Source organism: Geospiza fortis, unplaced genomic scaffold, assembly GCF_000277835.1.
Source record: "Geospiza fortis unplaced genomic scaffold, GeoFor_1.0 scaffold188, whole genome shotgun sequence".
In the NCBI taxonomy this organism is placed as follows: domain Eukaryota; kingdom Metazoa; phylum Chordata; class Aves; order Passeriformes; family Thraupidae; genus Geospiza; species Geospiza fortis.
This window is the reverse complement of record NW_005054337.1, coordinates 1349265-1368762: the sequence shown is the minus strand read 5'-3', so window position 1 is coordinate 1368762 and position 19498 is coordinate 1349265. Positions and strand designations below refer to the sequence as shown.

Genomic DNA, 19498 nt, shown 5'->3' with positions numbered 1-19498 from the left:
GGGACCTTCTGCCGCGGGCTGGGATCCAGAAGTCACAGGTCACTGCAGAGGAAAGGAAGACGTTTCACAGCTCTCGGGTTGGGTTGGAGTCCAAGCTGTGTTGGGGTCCCATGGTGACTTCTCAGAGCTTTTTGCTCCTCTCAGGCCTTTGAGTCTGGAGTTTGAATAGCAATGGCTGCACACAAGAACAATATTAATTCATTGTTAAATTTGCACTTAGTGAGTAAGGGGAACAGGCATTCCGGGCCAGGACACCCTGACAATGGCAGTGACATGGGAACAGAGTGCTCTCCTGGTGGGCTGTAAATGTCCTGTGTAATCAGTGGGGAGAGAAAAAGCAGCTCACCCAGGGAGCAAATCAGAGCTGGAGCTGCACTTCAGTGCTGTGAGTCAGAACTCTTGCTACAATGTCATGAAGTCTCAGAATAGCTCCGAGAAACACCAGTTTACTGCAATGCAAAGCCCCCAAATCCCCCCGGAGGGGGGACCACCAGTCTTTATTCCTTTCAGATTTTGCCTGTTTGTGGCTGTTTTTTCAGTAATAAGATTGACATGAAAGATGACAACCGCCTGAACCTGTTGCAAGATGGGACCTTGATGATCCAGAACACCAAGGAGTCGGACAAAGGCGTCTACCAGTGCATGGCCAAGAACATTGCTGGGGAGGTCAAGACACAGGAGGTCGTGCTGCGCTATTTTGGCACCCCATGTAATTGAGCTTTGTGCACCCCTTTACAATCTGGGGATGGGAATGGAGCTGAATCAGAGTCAGTCCCAGCTTTGGATGTGCCACGGTGTTCTTGGTATGCTGGGGGAGAGAGTGGAGGCAGGCAAACGAGGCCTGAGCTTCAGGGGTTCCCACTGGAGTGGGAAAAGGGCAACTTAGAGATCGGAGGTAATTTGGGATTGGGGAGGGAGTTTGAAGTCTGGGATGAATTCTACAGCCGAAGGGTGAAGGGGACATGGGCATGGGGTGCTCCAGCACTGGGTGAGTGGGTGTGAGGAGGTGCTAGGAAGATGCTGGGGGCATTGCTCACAGTGAGGGTTTGGATGTCAGAGAAGAACCAGGGTGGGTTGCTGGGTTGCAGAGGAGTCCAAGCAACTTCTGCCCATCAGTGAGCAGAAGAGCTGGCTCCTAAAGCTCTCCTTTCCTTCCAGCCAAGCCCACTTTTGTGATCCAGCCACAGAACACTGAAGTGCTGGTTGGGGAAAGTGTCACCCTGGAGTGTGGGGTCTCTGGGCACCCCCAGCCCCGCATCAGCTGGACCCTTGGCACGGGCTCTCCTCTGCCACAGGATTCCCGTTTCACCATCACCAGCTCTGGAGGACTCTTCATCCAGAACGTCACCTTCTCGGAGCAGGGACAGTACAACTGCAATGCCAGCAACACTGAGGGCTCCATCCAGGCCACAGCAAGGATCATAGTGCAAGGTCAGGGCTTCCAGGCTGATCCTGGGAGGGTTCTGGGACATTTCTGGGACACAGTGCTTGGTCAGTGGGGTGTATTTGAATCTTGTGACTGGTTCTGCTCCTATGAACTGCCTGAGTGTTTCCTGCTGCTCAGTCATTGCTTTTCCTTCCAGATTCTCCCAGGTTTCTCGTCATTCCCATGGATCAGACAGTAACTGAGGGACAGAGTGTGGATTTTCCCTGCTCTGCTGAGGGTCACCCTCCCCCAGTGATTACCTGGACAAGGGCAGGTACTGCCTCACTTGACTTGTGGCTTCTCTCTCCCATGCCATCATCCCATGGGGTGTGTTTGGGAACAGCTGAGCTGCTGGTCCAGGGTGGTGGCTTGCAGTGGTGGCACAGGACAAATTGTGACCAGCACAGAGCCAGTCCCACTAGGAGGTGTGTTGTAGATCACCAGGGACGGTGTTAAGCACTGAGGAAGGAGCATTTTGTGTCTCTGTCACAAGGAAGGAGTGTGACGGTTTTCATCAGCATGAAACCCATGGAAACCCACTTCTTCCTGCAGTGGCTTCCCACCTCCTCTGGAAAGGCAAGGTCTGGAACCTCCAAATCAGTGGATATGAATCACAGAATTGTTTGAGTGGGAAAAGACCTCTAAGATCATGAATTCCAGCCTTTAACCCAACACTGCCGTGTTCACCACTAAACCGTGTCCCTAAATGCCAAATCTACACTTTTTTTAACACTTCTGGGGATGATTCCACCACTTCCTTTTGCAGTACCACCATGTGCCAGCTCTGTGTCATTGTCCCTGATGTGCTGCCCCTGTGGAGCACGTTGCAGAAGGGCACCATTGACTGGCACACCTCAGAGTTTTCTCATAGCTTAGGAAAAAAGATTTTGGGACAACAGGTGGTGGTGAACTTTTAAAGTCTCAAATAATTGTTAGTGCTGGCTCCACTGAACTGATCTCATCCAACACTTTCTGGGACAGAAGCCAATAATGCTTGGCCCAGAGGTCCTCCAACTTTTCCTTATGCTTCACAAGCCATAATTAATGGTTTAGGGCTGTGGAGATTTTGTGGGTATTGTGTTCCAGCTTCCACAGCAATGGCCCTGACGCGGAGTTAAGAAGGACCAGCTGAAATTCTGCTCTGCCAGCATGTTCTCCATCTCCTTTAACCTATTTTCCTCCACTTCCCAGAAAATATATCTTAGGCACATGGAAAGGAGCACAGTGACAAGAAGTGAGGTTCATAACTGCCTTGTAACCAGGTTTGCACTCAGCACTCCATAAATAAATAAACCAATGAAGCTTTACAGTGCTTTCGCATGCTGAAAGCAAGGCAAGAGGAGGGGAGCATTGAGATAAGCATTGCTCATCTCAAAGCCACTTTTGAGAGCATAGGGGTTTTAGTATTTGGGATGATTAAGTAGAGGATGAATAAATAGGGGAAAATGGAGTATATAAAAAAAAAGTTGCTAGCCTGACAAATTTTGATAATTTTATTTGGGTTTGTTAAAGCAGTTTAGTTTTCAGCTTTTCTCCTGAAATAGAGAAAATATTGAAACAACTGTTTCCAGACCAACAAGGAAATCAGACCAACAAATTTAGAAAGATAATGCCAAACGTTACCATTTATTTGATGAAACAGAGAGTTTGGATAATTGAAGAGTGATTTGCTATCCATCAAGGGTCAAAAAAATCTGCAGGTTGCACCAAGTAAATTCTTAGAAGGAAAGAAAAAGGGTTCCAGCTCTTCCAGCTGGTCAGACAAGACAACTCAGTGTGTAAAGGTGGTGTTTCAGGGCAGTTGATGCTGAGAAGGAAATAAAATATGTGACTATCACACAGACCCCTACAGTGAATCTAGAAACCACATTAAACATTTTGCGACAATATTAATATAGGAAATAATATAAAAATAGGTCTTTAACTGGAGGCGTCCACATGAAAATATGGCAAATTGCACGCTGAAAATGTTCTGAAAAGGCACATGTGTCAAAGCACATGTGACATAGGGCAAGTAGAGTTTTATAAGTTCAGCAAATTCTCATAATTGACAAGAATCCCTATTTAGAAACACAGGTAATTAAGTCATTCCCCCTCTTGGTTCAACCACTTGTGAACCCTCCGCCCTGCTAGTTGTTCATGTCTAATCACGAGGAAGTGTCTTGGGAAGGTGTCTTGGGGAGGAGTCTTGGGAAGGTGTCTTGTCCTTGATTTCCACAAGAAGCAAGATCAGAACCGGCCCTCAGGAATTTGTTTGTCTGACAAGAAAAGCGCTAGCGTTAAGAAACTTTATAACAATCCAACAACCGCTCCCAGAGCCATAGATAGATACGAAAACCACACCAAAGCAAAAATCATTTTGGCGTTGATGGGATGAGGGAATTAACGAGCTGTTTGACCCCCCCAGGTGGGCCCTTGCCCAGCGACCGGCGGCACAGCGTGCTGGCCACGGGCACGCTGCGCGTGGGGCGGGTGGCCCTGCACGACCACGGGCAGTACGAGTGCCACGCCATCAGCGCCATCGGCGGCACGAGCATCCCTGTGCAGCTCTCCGTGACCCCTCGAGGTGAGCTGGGCTGGCAGAGCTGTGATGTTACTTTTGTGGTAAATTGCTGGAACCCTGGATGCTGAGAATTTTGAGCTTTCCATGCTGAAAGGCACAGACCCGCAAGAGAAGACGGCATCTGACTTACTGTCACTGTGATATTTTATGAAAAATCCCTTCGCCAGGATTTCTTCTCCTGGCAAGATGAGAAGCCTCAGATTCTCTGTGTTTTGCTCCTCTGGAATGTGATTTGGAGAATTGTTTACCCAGCATGTGAATTGTTTTTAATTAGTGGCCAATCACAGCCAGCTGTGTCAGACTCTGAGTCTGTCAGGGGTTTTTATCGTCATTCTTTTCTAACTTTCTGATGTATCCTTTCTCTTTCTTTAGTATAGTTTTATAATATAATATAATATAATATAATATAATATAATATAATATAATATAATATAATATAATATAATATAATATAATATAATATAATATAATATAATATAATATAATATAATATAATATAATATAATATAATATAATATAATATAATATAATATAATATAATATAATATAATATAATATAATATAATATAATATAATATAAATAAAGCATATTTTCTAGAAAGCCTTTGAATTAAGGATTTTAAATGGTGCAGCACATTCCTGTGTAATTGCCCCAAGTAGAGACGCAGAGGAACAGAAAATAATGAACATAAATTACAAAAATTTATGAACAGAGAGCTTGGTAGTGAGACAGATAGCACAGGGTGAGCTGCTGCTGCCCCTCTGCAGAGCCCTTGCAAGAGTAGCAGCTCTGCTTTCCCCATGCTGAGATGGTTTTTTACACACAGATTTCTCTGTTTTCCTTGGTGCATTTTTCACCCCAGTGACTTTTTTTCCTTGTGTTGCACAGTGATCCCAGTGTTCCTCCATCCCCCCCAAGACCTGGTGGCAGAGACAGGCCAGGACGTTTCCATCTCCTGCACTGCCCAGGGAGACCCAAGGCCTACCATCACCTGGGTCAAGGTATGTGGTGATTTCACATCACTGGGGAGAGGGACAGCTCCTCTAGGGGAGAATTAAACAACTCTCTCCTTCAACACCGCTCCCAGTTTCATTAGTTTTGCAATACACGTGGATAAGGACCAACATTTCCATTGATTTGGGGTTTTTAAGAGAGCATGGCAGTTTCTCAGGCTCAAAGCCTTACAGCAAGTATTCTCCTGTTCTTCCTTCCAAAAGAGTTACTTGAAGCCAGTGACATTCCAGGATGATGTAAATACTTGATTGACCATCCCTAGAAGAAAAAAAAAAATGCAACCCTGAAAATATATTTTTTTCTAAGTAGTTTGTCATTATATCCAGGATTTCTGCTATGGTATTGGATGATGCTTTTTAGCTCCAGCTGAGGGATCATGAGGCAAAGCCATGATCCCTCAAAATCACACAGAAGCCTGGCTGCTCTTTCCATAAATTCATTAGATTAAGTTCTTCTGACTTTTTTATTGCTATTCTGTAGTACAACACTTGGGGCCTTCCTTGTTACCTGCCCTGCCTTTGAGCACAGTCAAGCACAGAAAATGCTTGATCCACACTTACCCCACAAAAGTCTGGTGGGAAGTGAACCAGCTTTCTTTCTCTGCAGCTTTCTGTGGGCTCAGCCAGGAGTAGGAGCAGAAAGAAAGGGCCTGAGAGGGCAGCAGAGCAAGCTTTAGGTTGTGGCAGGGCAGCAGAAAGATGTTAAGAAGTAGGAGAACAAAAAAGTAAAACCTAAAGTCATGTCTGCCACCAGCCAGGCTGAGAGGCTGGGTTTGAGTGGTGCTGTCAGAGCCAGCAAAAACTGGGATTTGCAGGTCAAGGCCAGCAAAAATCCATCAGTTTCAGGTTGTCCTAAAGCTGAAAACCTTTCAGCTTAATTCTGTGCAATGAAACTTCTGTGGGGGCATCAGGGCTTGGGACTTGTTCCAGCCAGCCTGGCTGTGTGTGGTGTTGTTGTGGGGTGTCTGTGTGGGGTGTCCCGTGGGGAAAACCTGGGGAAGGAGCTGAGCAGGGACCTCCTCACTGTGGTTCCCATCAGGAACAGGTGTCTTTGGACGTCTCTCTGGTTTCTCTGGAAGAGCAATGCTAACATCTGGTGGCCACATTTGCTCATCACATCCATCCCTGTGTTTGCTGAGCAGGCTGAAGGCTGGGCCTGTGGGAAGCTTTCTGTGCTCTGACACAGCTTCTTGTCTTTTGATGGTGCAACAGGAGGGCATCCAGATCACAGAGAGTGGCAAATTCCACATCAGCCAGGATGGGACCCTCTCCATTCAGGACCTGGGTGTGGCTGACCAGGGCAGATACGAGTGCATAGCAAGGAACCCCTTTGGCTTCACCTCGAGTGCCATGCAGCTCACCATCACTGGTACTGTATCCCCCCCTGAGCCTCTCTGGCTCCCCTGTAAGGACCTGCTGTGCTCTGTTGGCAGCTACACTTTGAGCAGATAATTATGTAAGAAATGATTTCTTCAGCTTCTTTGCAGACAGGTCCTTTTGTGTTGGAGTCACCTCGTTGGGAAAGCCCACGCATCTCCCAGCTGCCCCTTGCTGTTTGCTCAGCTGAGCTGCAGTTGCTCCCTGCAAAGCCAAAGGTGTTGTCTTAAACCTCCTCCTGCCAGCCCAGCTGCCAGTGTCCATGTAGTTATTGCCTCTGCTGGGAAGGAGAGACTTATTAAAATGTGCCAACGTGCTCACAAATCATCATCTGACTGAAACCTTGCACGCCGGGGAAGGGAGGAGCAGAACAACACTGTCACTGCAAATGCAGGGGTGTAAATGTCTGCTCAGCCATAGAATCATAGACTCACAGAATCAGTGAGGCTGGAACAGACCTTCAGGATCATCAAGAGCAGCCTTAGATCGTGCACTACTTTTGGGAATGGGAACTAGGTCTGGTTTTCAATCTCCTGCTCTGTGTGTTAGGGAAGCTGTAATGAACAAGGAGGAGTAGCTGTCCTCTGCTGATCAAACCAGAGGTCAGGAGTGGAAATTGTACCTCTTAGAGGGTAAGAAAACTGGCAAAGGAAGAAAGAACTCAAAGGCAAGCAAAAAAGTTTAAAATATAAGTAAAGAGCTGTTCCAGCAATAGCCACAGTGGATAGTGAGTCTCTTATTAGATGAATTTAGTAGCATTTTCCATACAGGGGCTGTAAGCAAGGAGCTGAAAATAGTCAGAAATGTCTTTGTTGTTCGAAATAATTCCTGAGATAATTTCTGTGGTTTATTCTTGATTGGTGCCTCATTCACCAGCTGACTGTAGCATACACCAGTAGCCAACTGGGAACTGGTTTGTTCAGCTGTGACACAGGCCCTGGCTTAAAAATGCATCCTGTAGTAATTTTAAAATGTTGTCTTTACTTCTGAAGGTATTCCAACAACAACTTTGGTATTTTTATCTAAAATTATGTAGCAAATGTGTTAACACTAAATTTGAACTATTATTATAATAAATATTTATTAAATACTACCAGTAATGAATAAGTAAAGCCTTCCACAAACAGAAAATTATTGTATGAGCAATATATTTAAATTAATTTCATGAATTTGAGAAGTACCTTTGTGGGAAGCAAATATATGCTTTTGGATTAAGATCCAAATCTTAATCACTGTGATTTTTACATTTTCTTTTTGCAGTTTAACTGCTAACCAAAACAGGCCTTTTTTTTTTTTTTGCAAAGCTGTACATGAGAAAACTCTGAACCTGTGCCCACAGACATCTCCTGAAAAAGTCACCTTCTTTTTCAGGCAGTTCATATTCTTCAGAATATCTCTCTTAAAAAATAAATTCATGGTGTTTATATTACAAACGGAAATGCTGTTTGTTCTGCAGCGCGGTCGCTGGAGCTGGTGCTGCTGCACAGATTTTCATGAGCTGGGAGGACCCATTAATATCGAAGCAAATTGAGGGTGTTTTGTTGTTTCTCTGTGCTTTGGGCAGCCACGGACGTGGGGCGCAGCGGGGACACGTTTGTGGCCACGTCACTGCGCGAGGCCATCAGCAGCGTGGACCACGCCATCAACTCCACACGCACCGAGCTCTTCAGCAAGTGAGTGTGGGAAGGGCCTGGAGCTGGGGCCTGAGGCAGAAAAGTGATAAAAACCCACGAGAAATGAAGATTTATCAAAGCTTATTTTAGTACTGGCAGCCTGCAAGGCAAAGATGCAGGATTTTTTTGAGTGCTGGAGGTTGAAGCTGCACCAACCATGTGGGATGTGATAGAGCTTCCCTACGGATTTGGGATTCTGGAAAAGTGAGATACATGAGCATCATCTCTTATGTCACTTCTATCTGCATTTTGTCAGCTGGAGTTGGTTGTGGAGATAGTGAATAAAAAGGAAAATAATCAAAGTAGTCATTTTATGAATGCAACTGACTTTGTGGAGGGTGTACAGAAATAATAATATAAAAATTCCAACCATTTCCTCAATAAAAAATAAATTCTCGAGTGAATATGATTCAATCCTTTTCTACCCTAATATATGTTTTTATTGGAAGGATGGATAGTTTGTATTCAGCCAGAAACCCTCTGGGTTTCAGCTGTTGAAAAGTGAAAAAATAAATTGCTATCATAGAAAAAACCCAGAGAAACTGAGAGAATTAAGTATGTGCATTTTCCTGGGGAAAATATCCTTTCTTTAATCATCTGCAATGTGCAGGCAAGCCACGTTGGTCTTATGAGCTAATTTGGGGCCCAAGCACTAGACCAGCTTAGAGCCTGACTCTTGCTGCTTGTAGGGTCTCACTGCCCTGGGCAGAGCGGATTAATTTTAATGATCCTGCATCACTTTTAATTCCTGGAAATAGGCGACCCAAGACTCCCAATGACCTCCTGGCTCTGTTCCGCTACCCAAGGGACCCCTACACCATCGAGACAGCCAGGGCAGGGGAGATCTTTGAAAGGACCCTGCAGCTGATCCAGGAGCACGTGCAGCAAGGGCTGATTGTGGACATGAATGTTACAGGTAGGAGAGATTTCATTTCCCTTCTTAATTTTGTGTGCAGGATGAAATGAAAACAATGAAAGTTTAAACTGTGCAGTGGTGTATCAAAAATCCAGATAAATGTTGGATATATCAAGAAATGTGTTGTCTTGGTGGCAATTCTTTCTATATCTCGTGGTTTTTTTAACAGCTCAAGGGCTGGTCTTATATTCACTGAACCAGTTTGATACCCAGGAAAATGTTTTAATTCCCTGTTTTGGTAAAGGTTTCTTAGATGGCTATAAAAGCCCTATTCCTTAAAAAATAGTAGCCATCTTACTGATAAAGGAGTATCCTTGTGGGTGTGAAATTCAGACCCTCAACAGCATGGTCTGAGATGTTTCCTGCCCTCCAAATGGCCATGAGAACAGTGCTGTGAACTCTGAGGTATTTGGGTGCTGTTACAGAGAAAGTGGGATATCCCTTTTCTGTCTCTACTACTTTGACCTCTTAGCTACAAACTCAGGTAAATCGCAGCAACTCAGGTTCCTTCTATCGAGGTAAGACAGCAAACAACAAAGCAGTGTAACACAAAAATACCTAATGGGGTCTAATCATGCAGCAGCTGGACCCCAAAACTTCCTACCTGGCACTTCCTTGATATACAACGAACATTCCTGTACACTGTGTACTTCTACCTATATGTGTGATTCATCATGTAGCAGGCATTGTATGTTTGGGGCCTGTAAATATTTTTTCCTGCCTGGATGTATTCCAGGGTGCAAGGAATGTCTCTCCAAGCGGCAGGTCTGGTCTGGGCTGGTTGGACTGCCAGCTTCTCCTCCTCATTGCCCTGTCAGCATCCACACAATGCAGCATCATTCAGCGCTTTCACATGGCCCAGCAGTGCCCTGGCAGTCACCCACGGCTTCCTGCTGCTCGTCACGTAGAGCTTGGGTGGGTGACAGAGCTTGTGGTGGCAGCAATAACCCAGGGAGCTATAAAATAAACCTAGAATAGGGACCAAGACCCCCCCCACAGTTTGCTCTGTCAGTCACAACATTTCTGATTTCCAGCTCTGTGCAGTTAAACTCTTTTCCCTTTCTTTTTTGCCTTGTGGGTCAGATGTGATGCTGTGCTTCCTTTGCCTCCCATAAATTCCACAGCAACACCGCGCTCAGAGACCTGGCCATCCCATGCCCATCCCAACAGGGGTTTTCACACAGAGCTGCTCCATGGGACAGTGGGAATCAGGAGGCTGCAGGTGATGCCTGACCTGGTGCTCTGCCCTTCCCTCTGCAGGCTATCGCTACAATGACCTGGTGTCCCCTCACTACCTGACCATGATCGCCAACCTGTCGGGCTGCTCCGCGCACCGCCGCACGCCCAACTGCTCTGACATCTGCTTCCACAAGAAGTACAGGACCCACGATGGCTCTTGTAACAACCTGCAGCACCCCATGTGGGGTGCATCCCTCACAGCCTTCCAGAGGCTCCTCAAACCTGCCTACCAGAATGGATTTAACCTGCCCCGAGGGTTTTCCTTGGCAGAAGATGCCAGGGATCTGCCCCTTCCTCTACCTCGCCTTGTGTCCACTGCCATGATCGGGACTGAGACCATCACGCCCGATGACCAGTTCACACACATGCTCATGCAGTGGGGCCAGTTCCTGGACCATGACATGGACCAGACGGTGGCAGCCATCAGCATGTCCCGTTTCTCAGACGGAGCCCCTTGCAGCGAGGTGTGCACCAATGACCCTCCCTGCTTCTCCATCGCTGTCCCTGCCAACGACCCCCGCGTGCGGAACGGGCGCTGCATGTTCTTTGTGCGCTCGAGCCCCGTGTGTGGCAGCGGCATGACCTCCCTGCTGATGAACTCTGTCTATGCCAGGGAGCAGATCAACCACCTGACATCCTACATCGACGCCTCCAATGTTTACGGCAGCACGGAGCAGGAATCGCGGGAGCTGCGGGATCTGAGCGGCCGGAAAGGGCTGCTGAAGACAGGGCAAGTTGTGCCCAGCTCGGGGAAGCACCTCCTTCCCTTTGCTGTGGGGCCGCCCACGGAGTGCATGAGGGATGAGAATGAGAGCCCCGTGCCGTGCTTCCTGGCGGGAGACCACCGTGCCAACGAGCAGCTGGGGCTCACGGCCATGCACACGCTGTGGTTCAGGGAGCACAACCGCATTGCCACTGAGCTGGCCACCCTCAACCCTCACTGGGACGGGGACCTCCTGTACCACGAGGCGAGGAAGATTGTGGGTGCCCAGATGCAGCACATCACCTATGCCCAGTGGCTGCCCAAGGTCCTTGGGGAGGCTGGGATGAAGATGCTTGGTGAGTACAAAGGCTATAACCCCAATGTCAACGCGGGGATTCTCAACGCCTTTGCCACGGCCGCTTTCCGCTTTGGGCACACCTTGATCAACCCCATCCTGTACCGGCTGAATGAGACCTTCCAGCCCATCCCACAAGGCCACATCCCCCTGCACAAGGCCTTCTTCTCCCCTTTCAGGATCATGCAGGAAGGGGGGATCGACCCCCTCCTCCGTGGGCTGTTTGGGGTTCCTGGGAAAATGCGGGTGCCCTCTGAACTCCTCAACATGGAGCTGACAGAGAAACTCTTCTCCATGGCACACTCCGTGTCACTGGACTTGGCTGCTATCAACATCCAGAGAGGGCGAGACCACGGCATCCCACCCTACAACGACTTCAGGGTCTTCTGCAACCTCTCCTCTGCACAGGAGTTTGAGGACCTCCGAAATGAGATAAAGAACTTGGAGATCAGAGAAAAGCTCAGGAGGTACTGTAGCTTGGATGTGGAAGGATCAAAATTACTGGAGACCCGTCAGTGCAAAGTTCCTGCTTCTTCCAGTACACCCATGGATTAACCTTCCCAGATATTGCCCCCCACAGATGTTAAGATAGGGTAATAACAGTGGTTTAACAATGAGGTTAGACAAATGAAGTTTCTCCAAGTGATCAGTCTGGTTTTGGGTGGAATGTTGTCAGGCACTGCTGTGGTGTAGTTTGGGAGCAGATTGAGCCTTGGAGCTATTTTCCAGTCTGATTAAACTGCGTCCTATCTGCCCTGTCTGCCTCTTCCAAGGCAGGTCTTTATCCTATTGTCTTTTAGATAAAACCATTAAAAATATTGTCCAGATTAGTTCCTGACATACAAATTTCTGTGTTGGTATCAGATTTATTTTATCACCACTCTTTGAGAGCCTTTTAACTTTTTTTTTTTAATATCTGTTATCCTGCAGTTTATATGGAACTACCAAAAATATTGACCTGTTTCCAGCACTTATGGTGGAGGATCTTGTCCCTGGAACCAGAGTGGGACCAACACTGATGTGCCTGTTAACAACTCAGTTCAGAAGGCTGAGGGATGGAGACAGGTATTGCCATTGGAATCATCCCAAATCCTTTGGTATTCTCTTTGTGAGGTTTTTTGCCTTACAGGAAGAAGCAGAATATGTATTTTTTTCTTATTTATTGTCTTATGATATGAGGAACAGTGTTCTCTGTCCAGTGTATTTGCAAGAACACTTGTCACAGTTACTGTCAAGGTGTCCTTTCTTGATTTAATGATTCTCATTTCACTGCAGAACACTGGGAATCATTGAGGATGTTCCCAATATCTCATGAAAATCCTAGAAAATGTCCACAGGAGCTTCTTTCTCATCCCTGTTTGCTGCTTGTGTGAGAACGAGACACCTTTGCCTGGTGATGCACTTAGGGCAGGAGCATGGGGGTTTGTGGCTCCAGAAAAAGCCATCTGTGTTTGCAGCCACCTGACACCGGAGCAGACGCTCATTTTGAGGGGTGTGGGTGCTGCCACACAGATGTCAGGGAGCTCATATTCCTTTCCCAGCCTCACTCACTCACTCACTCACTCACTCACTCACTCACTCACTCACTCACTCACTCACTCACTCCCTCCTCTCCCATCCTGAGTCATGCTGTGATTACACCCCACTGCAGATTTTGGTATGAGAACCCCGGAGTGTTCACGCCAGCGCAGCTGACTCAGATCAGACAGGCGTCCCTGGCTCGTGTCATCTGTGACAACAGTGACCACATCCAGCAGCTGCAGAGGGACGTGTTCCAGGTGGCATCATACCTGCAGGGCATGGTCAGCTGTGAGGAGATCCCTGCCGTGGACCTCCGCCTGTGGCAGGACTGTTGTGAGGGTAAGGAGGGGGATGCTCTGGCGCTGACTGCTGTGGGCATCACTCTGGGTGGCATTTGTCATGTGCCACAGCAGCTTTTATGGAATTGTAGCTGATTTCTGGCTGTACCATGAGACCCCTGTGTCAGCAAATGGGCGCAAAGAGAACTGAAAATAGAATAGAATAAAATAGAATTGGAATAGAATAGAATTGGAATGGAATGAATGGAACAGAACAGAACAGAACAGAACAGAATAGAATAGAATAGAATATTTCAACTGTAAAGGACCTGAAGCAATCATCTTGTCCAATCATCTGACCAATTCAGGGCTGATCAAAAGTTAAAGCAAATTATTAATTATGTCTTAATTATTATTATATCCAAATGCTTCTTCTAAACCTCAAGAGGTTTGGGATATTGGCTACCTCTCTAGGAAGCCTGTTAACTCTGTTAGCATCATTTAATCTGTCTGAAAGCCCACCTCACTGAGGTCTTTGGTCTCTGGCTGAGGAAGAGACTGAAACAGGACATGATCCCCACCACATGTCACTTCACAGATTCATTTGGTTTTTGCAATTCACACAGTCCTGCTTCAAACACCAGTCCTCACTGCAGACTTTCCCTTCCTTCCCAAGACTGCAGGACACGAGGGCAGTTCAGGGCTCTTTCACAGCGCTTCCGAAGTAAGAGGTCTCCTGGCTTCAGCTACCCAGAGGAAAACCCTGCAAACCACAAGCCTGCCTTGCCCAGGTGCAGTATCACCCCTTCTACCTGCAGTTTATGAAACAGGAGTTTCAATAACTCAGCCCATTCAGGCCTCTGAATCTGGTGCTTTGCAGAGATCTGGAGTTGGGGGTGGATCAGCAGAGAGGTGCTGAGCTCAGCCAGTCCTCCTCACTTGAGTGTAGAGCCCAGCTCTGATGTGTAAACACCTGGGCTGAGGGGCTCTTTGGCAATTGGGCCCTTCCCTTTGATGCTCACTTGGAGGCTGATGTTGGAGAAGGCAAAATGATTCCCTCACTCAGGAAGCTGCAGTTTGCATAACCCCTTTCACTTTTTATCCCCAGAGACGAGGCACCCTCTCCAAGCTCTTCCTCCAGAGAGAACCTTGAGTCCCTTGTGGCTGAACTGGAGAAGACAGTCACTTCCCTACGGAAACAGGTAAAACTTGGTGCCCTGATGCTTGTCTTTCATGGAGTCATGAACCTCAGCAAAGAAAACTTGAGCCAGCATTTTCTTCTTGCATTTGGGGCAGGTTAAAGATTACCTGTGCAGTGGTGAAGAATCCTTGCATTTGGGGCAGGTTAAAGATTACCTGTGCAGACTCCCTGCATTTGGGACGGGTTAAAGATTATCTGTGCAGTGGTGAAGAATCCCTGCATTTGGGGCAGGTTAAAGATTACCTGTGCAGTGATGCAGACTCCTCTCAGAGCTGCTGCTCTCTCCCCCCCAGGTGAATGCACTACAGAGCCAGCTGAGGTGGCACCACAGGAGCACCAGCACACGTGGACAGGGCAGGAAGGTTGGGGACAAATGGAGAAAAAGATGACCATGTTGCCTCCTTGTGTAAGGTCAGTGTGTTTGTTCTGGGCTGGGGCCCCACAGGGTCAGTGTGGGGGGACACCTCAGCAGTGTTCCCATGCAGGGAGGATGGAGCAATGAGGTGATGAATGGGACATGAGGTAATAGCCTTAAATGCAGCAGGTTAGACATTGTCTCTGCTGGCAATGATTAGTGACTCACTGGAATGGGCTGTCTGGGGACGTGGTGGCGTATCCATTCCTGGAGGTCCTTTAGGAACTGGTTTGGCAAAGATGGGGAAAGACATAAGTATAGGATGGACCAGGTGGTTTGGGTGAGGTCTCCTGGGCCTATTCTCCTGGGACTCTGGGTAGGTTTATTCTAACAACATTTAATGTCATAACCCCAAATCCAAGAGCCTCAGAAGGATCTTTGTGGGGAGGGATATCACAAAGCTCAGTGATGGAGTGGATGGACTGGTTCCTCCCCTGGGGAACAAGGACATCTGGGCAGATGGAGCAATCCATCATTTGCTTACAAACTGGCAGAGATTTCCCCCTGCCCATCTGAGTCACCGCGCTCCTCACTCCTGAAGGCACCAGTCCTCTGTTTGTTGAGCCCAAGCCAGGGCAGCACAGCTGTGAGGTGCCTGTGTAAAGTCCCTGTCAGCCCCTGCCAGCCTGGGGACTCCCACTGCTTCTCAGCAGTGACACAGTCATGGCCACAACTCCAGTCCAGGTGCTCATGGGCACGGACAACACAGCCTGAGCTCCCTTCTCCTGCTTCCCATGGAGATCCCTGCAGCCTTGCAGAGAGGCTGAACAGCTCCCTGGCGCCTGCCAATCTGGAGAAGGTGGTGAATGGGTTTTATGTGTTGCAAATCATTATTTCAGGGACAAGAGCAGAGGAGTTTTGAGAAGTGCAGTTCTGCCAGGCAGTCAGTGCTAGGAGGAACATTCATTCTCTGGAAGTTAGATTAAAGGATGGGGCAAGCAAAGGCTGGTCTGTGCTGATAAACACAGGAAAAAGCAGAAAGGGAAAGCCTGGAGGCTGGCCAGGCTGTTTATCAGCATGATTTGGTGTTTTGGTCTTTACAGATTTTCCACTCAAACAGGGACTCTGCTTCAGAAATGTGACAGAGTGCAGTGTGATGTATGAATTGGCTTTTCCTTGCCATTGTTTCAGATCCTTGATGAGGCCTGGCTTTACAGGGTCCCTGAAAAGTATTACTGTGGGTTTAAAGGTTTTCCTGCCCCAGACCTGCCAGGTACAAACAGCTCACTCTGCCTCCAGCTGCTCTTACAGAGCTTTTCTGCTTTCTTGTGCCATTTCAGGTGCCCTGAGACCTGCGCTCCTGCTCTCCACCAGCCAGTCCAACCCACCCCTAGAGGGCTCAGAGAGCCACCATGAGACCCCCTGGTGCTGTGCCTGCTCTCACACCCCCTGTACCACCCCCTGTCCCAGGACCACTGTACTTTTGCCTGTATTGAACCCTCTGCACTGACTGTCCACGAGCCCCTCAGCCCCTGGACCCTTCCTGCCCTTGTCAGCCTCCCAGGGATGGGCTCTGCCCTCAATGGGGGCAGCCCAGAGTCTGCCAAGGTGCCTCTTTCCTCCACAGCCCCCAGGAAATAGGGACAAACTGAAGCTGCTTTGATGCCACTGTTCTACTCTGCTCCTCTTCCCATGCACTGCTGTCACCACCCACCAGCCCTTGTGTGAAGTGTCCCTTGGACACCCATCCAAAACTATTCATTAAGAAGCTAAACCTTCCTCAGGTGCACTGTGCTGCCAGGAAACATCTGGAGAAATCACTAAAAAATAAAAGACAAAGAAACATGAAGCCCAGAAGAAACCCCAGCCACCTTCTGTTGCCATCAAAAAGACCAAGAGCAACCTCAGGGCTGGGGTGCCAGGTGCAGTGTGGCCAGCCTGGATCTCCAGCTCTGCTTTGCCAGCTGTTGGTGACAGGTGGCACATCCCATGGCCCCAGAGTCACCTGCCATTCTTCAAAGCCATTTTCCTCAGCATGACCTCCGTTCTCCAGCTTTCTTCCCATTTAGGGGCTTAATTGGAATTATGCTCCTCTTCCTTTTTTTTCCCTCCAAGAAGGCTCTTTGCTGGAAGATGCATTTTGAGTGCAAACGTAACAGGACCTGGAACAGAACCTCAGCTAATTAGGTGTAATGGCTGCTCTCATTAGTGGAGGGGAGCTGCTGGTTTCTGTCAATTAGGCTGGGAGGCCACGCTGTGGGTTTTGGGTGGATGCAAAATGCTGTTTGTGTTTGTGGCTCCCTGGTGCTCTGCAGCCAAAGCAGGGCTGTGCAGGCAGCTCTGCTGGTTTGGGTGCTCTTTGGAGGTGCTCCTTAGTGGTGCTAGAACTGAAGTCCCTGTGTGGCCACCACAACCCCAAATCTGTGGACAGATTGGTTTTTAATACATCTTTGTAAGCTGGTCACAGGGACTGAAGAGGAAATACTTGATCCATCAGATATCTGTGCCTTCCTTATCTTTGTCACTTTTACTGCATCCTCCCACTTTCTTTCCCCCAGCACAAGGACCAGAAACTTCTATGAACACACTTTTTCTTCTTTATTTTTGTTTTAGGTGTTTTATAGTACTAAAAGGGATTCAAAGCAGCAGGGATGCTCCTGGAACTGAATAGGAAAATAATAATAAAACAAAAGATACTAGAAAAAGGTTGTGATTTATCATCTCTTTCCTGGCATGGGGCTGAGCTGTGTGTGTGTGTCCTGTGCAGACAGAGGTTTGCAGGGATGAGTGTGTGCTCTGCATGTCTGGTAGGCTCAGCTCAGAGGCAGTATTTAGTCCTCAGGGATGTTTGTCATTTGAAAGTACTCTTTCATTTAGGTGCAAATCAAGATCCAAAGCCTTGTGTGTTAGAAATCAGCTGCACTCGTCTATCGCTGGTACCACTGCAGGATCTAATCTGGCAAAGGTCAATAAAGGTAAATCAGTTCACAGTCTCCTTTTGCACACCAGAAGTTCACTGAGACCTCATTTAAAACAGTGAGGCACAAGCTCTCTGTGCTGCATCTGGTCAGTTTTTTTTATTCAGGGCATAACCAGGCAGCCCCTTTTGCTCCTGATGGAGTGTGACATGAGGAGCACGCTTGTCACAAGGGCTGCAGAAGGGTAGCAGAGGGAGTGTCCCTTCCCTTTGGTCTGCAAACACTTCTGTGCTCCATCCTCAGTTCCCCTCCTCATGCTGAAGTGAGAAAAATGCATGGAGACATCATTACACAGTGGGGAAAATGCACAGGGACATTACACAGTGGGGAAAATGCACATCCCTGTGTGGCACTGGGAGCAAGGCTGAGAGCTGAGACCTTGGGGGACTCACTCATCTATTCAGGTGCTGCTTGGGTAAGAGGGAGTAGAATATTTTATTAAAGACTCTCTTTCTTCCCAGTTCTCATCAGTTCAGGAATGCACAGGCCACGCTGAGGCGCGCTCTCTCCTCCTGCCCTCTGCCCTGGGCATCTCTGCCTGGGAGAGGGTGAGGAAATTGCTGAGTCCAAAACCCAGACAAGGAAATCCTTTTGCAATTTTTTTGGCCATCATGGGACACCCAGGATGCAGGACACAGCATGTCTAGAGCTGTTGACCCAAGGGTGGGTCCAGCTTGTTCCTCATACCCCACCATGGTTGCAGTTGGCAGCCCAGACTCCTACAATTAATTTTTCATATTTCTTTTTAAGTAGCCTCTTTCAAATCCCAGCTGCACACCCAAAAATGAGCTACACAGGCCAACTGCAAGCAGAGGAGAATCAAAATAATGGGCTCAAGGCCAGGAGTGGGGGTGCCAGGCACAAAACTCCCACTAATTAGATGGAACAGTTAAATGACAAAGTCCAGGTGGGGGCTGGGGGGTTGGAGTTGGGATTTCTCCCCAGAGCAATCTTCAGGTGACCTAAAGTGCACATGGAAGATGTGAGGGCATAATCTCTGTCTTTTGGGTGATGGCTGTGGGTGGTGGGATTTGGGAGGGGGTTTGGAGCATGTCAGTGTCCAAGTATGAGCAGGGCTGGGGAAGTGTGGCTGTGCTGACACTGAGAGCTGGGGGTTGCATTCCAGGGCTTGGCTGTGGACACCATGGAAGCATCTCAGGCTGATTCAGACCCTGCATCAGGAAAAGATCTCCTGATTCTGAGGGGGACCCATCTCTGGTGGAAGCTGAGTGAGCAGCAGATTCTGGTGGATCTGGGATGTGAATTCCCAAGCAATCCTCTGCAACAGGGAATTAGTGTGAGGAGGCAAATGCTTTAGTGGGGTAACTCTGGGAGGTCATTGTCGACTGAAGGAACAAAGGATCTTGTGTTATAAGCCCCCCAATATCCAGCCAGGAAATATCCAAACACCTCAAATCTCTTCTAAGATTATTTCCTTAATTCTGTTTTAACTCTCCCACATTTGTGGATGCAATTATTGTCCTATGGAAAAAAAATATCCTCCCACACAAGTGAGATGAAGACTATTAGCTGGAGTCAGCCACTTGTGACAAGAGCTGCTCGAAGAACAGAGAGCTGTGTTTATGGTGCTCTGGTGAGAAGCAAAGAGCACACTTTAAAATGATGATTAAATGAAACAACAGCCGTTCTCCTGCTTCTTCGAGAGCAGCAAGCCTGGCTCCAGCTGTGCCTGTCTCCCAGATGTGCCCGTGGGTCTGAGCGTGGGACTCCTGCCTGCAGACTCATCCCGCCGGCAGACTCGTCGCACCAGACGAACCAGTTTCACTTTCAGAAATAGGAAGTTGGCCGGGAAGGGCCGGCGAGCGCCCAGACGCGTGCGGGTAACGCGGGCGGGCAGGATGAGCTCCCCGGCCGGCGGCAGCAGCCCCGCATCCCCCC

At 48.1% G+C, this 19498-nt stretch overlaps 1 protein-coding gene across 3 annotated transcripts in view; it reads left to right on the top strand.

Moving 5' to 3' along the window:
• Positions 1-17326, top strand: part of LOC102031335 (peroxidasin homolog) — a 43153-nt gene extending 25827 nt beyond the window's left edge. For all 3 annotated transcript variants that reach the window (XM_031058034.1, XM_031058033.1, XM_005422161.3), the window contains 15 exons: positions 540-709; positions 1159-1431; positions 1584-1700; positions 3834-3992; positions 4879-4991; positions 6216-6372; positions 7945-8053; positions 8812-8969; positions 10230-11733; positions 12197-12331; positions 12918-13126; positions 13742-13856; positions 14174-14267; positions 14560-14677; positions 15962-17326. In XM_031058034.1, coding sequence (XP_030913894.1) covers positions 540-709; positions 1159-1431; positions 1584-1700; positions 3834-3992; positions 4879-4991; positions 6216-6372; positions 7945-8053; positions 8812-8969; positions 10230-11733; positions 12197-12331; positions 12918-13126; positions 13742-13856; positions 14174-14267; positions 14560-14655 — 3409 coding nt within the window. In that variant the 3' untranslated portion in view covers positions 14656-14677; positions 15962-17326. The remainder of the gene's footprint in view (positions 1-539; positions 710-1158; positions 1432-1583; positions 1701-3833; positions 3993-4878; positions 4992-6215; positions 6373-7944; positions 8054-8811; positions 8970-10229; positions 11734-12196; positions 12332-12917; positions 13127-13741; positions 13857-14173; positions 14268-14559; positions 14678-15961) is intronic.
• Positions 17327-19498: the final 2172 nt, after the last annotated feature.